The 6,396-nt window shown below is 32.8% G+C and overlaps 1 protein-coding gene across 1 annotated transcript in view; it reads left to right on the top strand.

The window, feature by feature from the left end:
• LOC106456987 (aquaporin-9-like) overlaps positions 1-6,396 on the top strand; it is a 40,644-nt gene that overhangs the window by 28,037 nt on the left and 6,211 nt on the right. The window contains exon 5 of the mRNA XM_013916374.2: positions 1,149-1,366. Coding sequence (XP_013771828.1) covers positions 1,149-1,366 — 218 coding nt within the window. The remainder of the gene's footprint in view (positions 1-1,148; positions 1,367-6,396) is intronic.

Below are 6,396 nucleotides of genomic sequence, written 5' to 3'. Positions count from 1 at the left end.
GTTACTTTTATAATAATAAATAAAGAATAAATATAAAAACAAGAAATAAAGTACTTAGTAGAATATCTGTTTTTTTTTTGCTTTCAGCTGTTGATGATAACTTAACCCTACTTTTTTTGTACAATTGGTACTATTACACTAAATAATTTTTTACTTAATTAAATAATGCACCAAAGAATATAGACTAATAACATGCAAAAAGTAGATAAATTCATTTATTTCTAAAAATTTTCCTGGCTTTCTAACTATGTGGCAAGAGCCGTTACAAATTCATCCAAGCTAGTCGTTAACTTTCCCGTGGGAACAATGTTGCTACTCTGAGTGAAATTGATGCTTATCTGTTCAGAACACAATGTTATACAATACGCCATTTGATAGATGAAAACTTGGACTTTCTATTGGTTATAGGTAATATATAATGAAACATAAGAGAAAACTATCAACGAATTGTAAAAGAGAAAATGTGGCAGGAAGGGTCTGATTTTCTATTTGATAGCTCTGTAACCAAACAGAATTGAAGGCTATAAAAATTATGGTCTGTTTCAGCAATAATGATTTTATAAAGAGTATTTTACGTTTAATTTCGTACATTTTCAAGGGATGATGGATAAAATAGGGATGATGACATGCTAAGACAAAATGTGTCACGTATGTCACTTCTAGTGGAAATTCAGGATTTTTGTTTATATATATTCCTTGTAGAATTAAGAACTTAAAAATTATATACTATTAAAATATGGATCAATAGCTAATATTTTATTCTATTCTAATTGGTATAACATAAACAAAAAGTAGCTTAATAAAATTTTGAATGTAAGACACTAAAACTGTGTCATGCGCAGTAAAGTATACCCAGTCCGATAGGGTGTATTAAACCAAATTGAAACAAAATATGAATTGCATGAAATTTACTCATCCACAGTTTTAAATGTTATATAATGTCAAAGGTCAAAGTACAGTGCCGAACATTAAAGAAATCCATCGAGAGATTTTGCAGGATCAAGTAATAAGAAAAATATCTCTGAAAACAAACCAAATACCTAAACCTCAACAATGACTTTTTATATTGTAAGTATAATCATTTTGAAGTTTTTGTAATCTAATCGTACATGTGATACTGCTGAATGTATGACTTATTTACATTTTAGGTTGTAGGAACCGGTATTCTAATGTTCACCGTTTTGGCAGTTATTGACGAACGCAACGTAAAATTTCCGCTCTGGGGCGCTGCTATCGCTCTTGGTTTTATGATTTGTGCTCTGGCTATGTGCTATGGTGCGAACTGCATGGCTGCTCTAAATCCTGCTAGAGACTTTGCAACCAGAGCTTTCACAGCAATTGCTGGGTGGGGCGCCGAACCGTTCAGGTGAGTAGGAGCTCTTTAAATAGGTTCATGTAGTATTAGGTATCATGATGTCCGTTACGAAGAGTAAATAATCACTAATAAACGAATTTATTATGGATTATTTTATGGCTATATTTTCTTGTGCACAATCTATTAATCGTTTAATATATTTTGAATTCTAATATATTTGAAAATTCTATCACAATTAAGAAAATAGAATGTTTTAAGGGAATAAGAAATGCATTTCGTAAATATAGCATATAGAAAGTACAAAACTTTTATTAAGATCATTTAATAAGAGTTATTTATTTGTTGTGGCTTTAACATGTGAAGTAAAATGCTAATGATTTTCTACTTTTTTTGCAAATAAGGAAACTTCCTAATCTACACATTTATTTTAGGTTTATTTGTTTTCATACTAAATGTTGATACAGAAAAAATAATGTTTATATGTGGAGAAATAGTAACACCGAATTTTGCTGATTTACTATCGGTTTCAGTTTAGTAAGCATTATACTTTCAGAAATCCTCGACAGCTCCTCATCACCAGCTCAACTAACTATCACAAAGTTCTCGTTAGTAATTGTAGTGTTACATTTGGAACATATCGTGCAATAATTGATGGATTCTCATGTTTCCAAGGAACAATGTTATTTTATAAGATAAGATGACCACCTGGGAAGGTTGTTTATAGTTAAGCACAAAGCTATACAATAGGCTATGTGTGCTCCTCCCACCACGAGTATCGAAACCCGGTTTCTAGCAGCGTAAGTCCGCAGACAAACTGCTGTGCCACTAGGGGGCGCCTAGGTAGAATACTGAAAGCAGGATAGTTGAAGAAGTAAGGGAGAAACTGAGCCTCATCGAATCAGCTCTGGTATCTAACTGATAATCACGATCAAATTCTGACTTTATTTTGAAAGCAGCATAACTGTAACAATATTGAAATCATACATAACAATTATAAGCAATAGCGTTTGTGCAAAATATTTTGCTCTAAGAATGAATTTCTTTCTTTTGTTTTTAACGGACAGTTACTTAACTGTGGCCTTTATGTTTCAAACTCCTTTGAATTATTGTACCAAAGTTTCTGATTGTCAGTCAGGTCTGATAACACTGGGCAACAACAATAATACAACAATATTTATTTTTTGCTACTAGAAAAAATACAACTGTTTCTGGGTAACTTGACGATGTTGATTCTAAATATCCTGTTGAAAAAAAATTGATCACCTCCAGTTTTCGAGTTATGATATATTTATTCAAAATATTCTTATTTATCGTGTCAGAAATAACTTTCTGCCTGAAAAGCGTTCAAACTATGCTGTAATGATTGATGATATAATCGAGAGCTACAGGAAAATGGGGTATAGGATGCCACTAAAGATGCAATTCTTACACTCACATTTAGACTTCTTGCCAAATGATCTAGATGTAGTGAGTGATCAGCATGGTGAGTGCTTCCACCAAGATATTTCTACAATGGAACAGTGATATCAAGAACGATGGAATCTTGTAATGATGGGAGATTACTGTTGGTTCTTACATCGAGAAATTGAGAACATATATAAAAGGCGCACAAGTGAAACAGATATTTTGTAACAAAAATAAAAATTAATACATGATAAAAGTTTGGAACATAGCCTAAATGTATTTTCAGTATATAATCTTATTACACTCATTGGTTTTTTTAAACTGATTATGTATTGTTTTTGAACATTGTTAAATGCAACTTTCAATGAATAAATAAAGTTTTTGAAAAATGTTGTTGTTTGAGTACTGTTTCAAAATCATCATCCATCAATACTTTCCGAATTTTGACCCAACAAAGATACCTCCTTTCCTTTTTGCTTCACTAATTTTTGGAAACTTGTCAGATATATATGTTTTAAAACATTTCCATCTTTGATCATTCATTTTACAAATTCCTACATGAGTCCCACTTTAACATGAAGTGGGGCAGAAACATATTTTTAGGATTCACTAAAGGTTGATACTTGATATTCTGTTCCCTGGTATGTAATTTTCTCTCACTGACCATTCCTTCTGTTTGAAATGATTTTTATCGTCTCGGCTGTCTCATAGACACAAAAAAAACAACAATGTTTGGTATACTCACTGTGCAGGCTAAGTAGGAGTGCAATAACTTTTAGATCACCACATCTGTTTCACATATGGTGATCACATTTGGTGGCCTCAAGTATAAGCTGCATACATTGTTAAGTTTCTTTCATGTTCACAGCGTGAGCAACAAGATTCGATGGCTTAATGCTTCCATTGTGCAAAAGTACAGCTTTCAGACTAACTTTAGACTGGTCGATAACAAGTCTCCATTCTTGAGGATAATGTTCAATACATAATTTTTCCATTATTGCATCAACATTTATACAAACACACAAAATATATAGCATGCTGTAGTGATAAGCATGACTTTGATGCCAACTTCGGGAAATCGAAACTCTTGTTCCTGAAGCTGATAAATTCAATTGCTATAAACGAGAGCCAAAAAGTTAACCATGCTGCTTTGATAGAGACAAGTCACAAATCAGATCATTTAGATAATCTTGTGTGATCACGTGAGGCAGTACATGTTGAGATGTCACAGGAATAAATAAAAAGGATGAAGATAATTCATTGTCTTCTTAGCTGAATAACTTTTCTCTTTCTGTCGATGAATGTGGCACTGGAAAACCATCAAAATGAAGTACTGGTTTCAGTGTAGATGCAATATCTGGATATTTAATGTATTGTTTAGTTTCTTCATGCAAAAATAACAGTGCTCACGTCATATGATGGGAACTGATAATGGCATACTTGCTCTCTTCTTATTCAACCACAATGTCAAATATGATGTTCAAATTGTACAACACACGTGTGGAGCCAATTTGTTTTTGGTTACCAACTGTATACTCAAAATAGTGGTAGTAAGCTGTATAACTGTTTTCCATAAATGTAGCAGACACTGCTTGGGTGATTTTTGTATTTTCGGACTTTACTTGAAGTGGAGGCAGCTAACATTTCAAATGATTTTCTAAAATATAACAGTAATTGGTAGCCATTAGTATATAAGTGAATGCAAGTATAAGTTTTTGTTTTAGAGCAAAATCACTTTGGAATATCTACTGTGTCCACCATGGGGAATCGAACCCAAGATTTTAGCGTTGTAAGTCCATAAACCTACTGTTGATCAACTGGGGGACACAAATATAGGTACCACACAATGAAATATAATGACACCATGCTGATACCGGTCACAAAATACCCAAAGCTGCCAATATTTGCTTTAAAATCAGTATATTTATGTGTTTGAGTTTTTCTTTCATTGTTTTGTTATAAAAGTATAATCAAAGTAATATTATTAAAAACTGTTTAGTTTTACAGAATTTTTGGGGTGATGTTTTACTTCAAGTGAATTCTTTAGGTGCTCTATATTTAATAAATAAAACTCTGAAAATATAAGAGATTCTTCTAGGTCTGAAGGAATGCCCTGTTATAATAAAAGGAATTGAATAGCTTACAGCTTGAAAAATATCATTAGTTGCACACTTGCCTTTTTAAATGACATAGAAACAAATACAAAGGACACCGTCTTTCATGTGTAATACAAATCATCCAGTTTATACGGTACAACTTACACATGTCAAATATTAATATATGTTGCTTTGTTTTCAAATAAAAAATACCTATATTCGTAAAGAGGATGCTGTTGTATCGTAGTTGAGCTAACTAAATGTTCATTGACCAGATCAAGGTTTTAGTAAGAGATTTGGGGAGTTTTTTTCAAGCTTAAAACTCTACTCTTTGTACAGTTTATTCTAAATACTTTTTACCAATATTTTCATGACCAGCACAAAAGGCGCAATAATTTTATCAAAGCCAAATAATTTTATTAATAATGTTGAACTTTACAAAGCATGGCTAACCGAGTACACTCTAGGTTACTCCGTTTTGTTTGGTTAATATTTCCTAAAAGAAAATAAATTCCTGCAAGTCCATGTATTTCCTTGAAACAATTAAATGTTTTCACACTTTCAAATTCATCATATATCAGGAAAATTTGCGGGCTACACAATGGGCTATCTGTGCTCTGCCCACCACGGGTATCGAAACCCGGTTTTTAGCGTTGTAAGTCCGCAGACATACCGCTGTGCCAATGGGGGGCATATTGCAAGTTAGAGTCTTAAGCTAATAAAATATACTTCTTTCGGTGGCCTTATTTAATTACGTGATTTGAGCTAGATCAATATGCACTTCACTTTATGTTAAATGTATTTAAATTATTTCTCAAAGATTTCGTTTTCGTGAACTTAAATGTAATGATCGCTAATTTGTACACTGTACACTAATCTTAAATTTCATAATTGTTTAGTATTTAATACAAGTTAACATCTTAAAATTTAATTCCAGTAATTATTTGTTTGTTCACTATTTTCGTTTGCTAAACCTATTGGACTTTCCTCACCTTAAGATCAAAATCAGCCAAAAATACACTGTACTATTAGGTTTTGTAAACCAGTATAAATTTGAAGGGAAGTGGCGCCTATTGATAATTGAGAGAATTGGGTATAAGTATTAGGTTAATTGATGCTGGGAAGAGTGTTCGTCGTATATGACCACTGGTACTCCATTTTTGACATATATTTAAAGAAGCACCAACCGTTTATATGCATCTGGTGGAACATTTCGCCATTCCTCTAATAAAGATGGTTTAGTGAGATCACAGAACTTGTTCCTACAGTCCCTCAGGCAGTGACACAAAATATTTCAGTTATAGTGGGTTATCTGCTGTGTTCACGATAGGGATTAAACCTCGGATTTAACGTTGGAAGTCCATAAACTTACCGCTGTCTCCCCGATGAACTCTGCAACACTTTCGTGAAATCAAGAAGGAAGGATTTCTTTTCCGACAGCCCTGAATAACGTGGCTTGGTTCCATAGCACAACTGAAAGTTTTTTTTTGAATTGAAAGAGTTATTCATCTTGTAGCTAGATTCATATTACAAACAATAGTACATGTAGCAGTCTTTCCCCTTTTTTTCAAGTACATTAGC

Source organism: Limulus polyphemus, unplaced genomic scaffold (genome assembly GCF_000517525.1).
Source record: "Limulus polyphemus unplaced genomic scaffold, Limulus_polyphemus-2.1.2 Scaffold13, whole genome shotgun sequence".
Classification (NCBI taxonomy): domain Eukaryota; kingdom Metazoa; phylum Arthropoda; class Merostomata; order Xiphosura; family Limulidae; genus Limulus; species Limulus polyphemus.
This window is presented reverse-complemented; position numbering and strand designations above follow the sequence as displayed.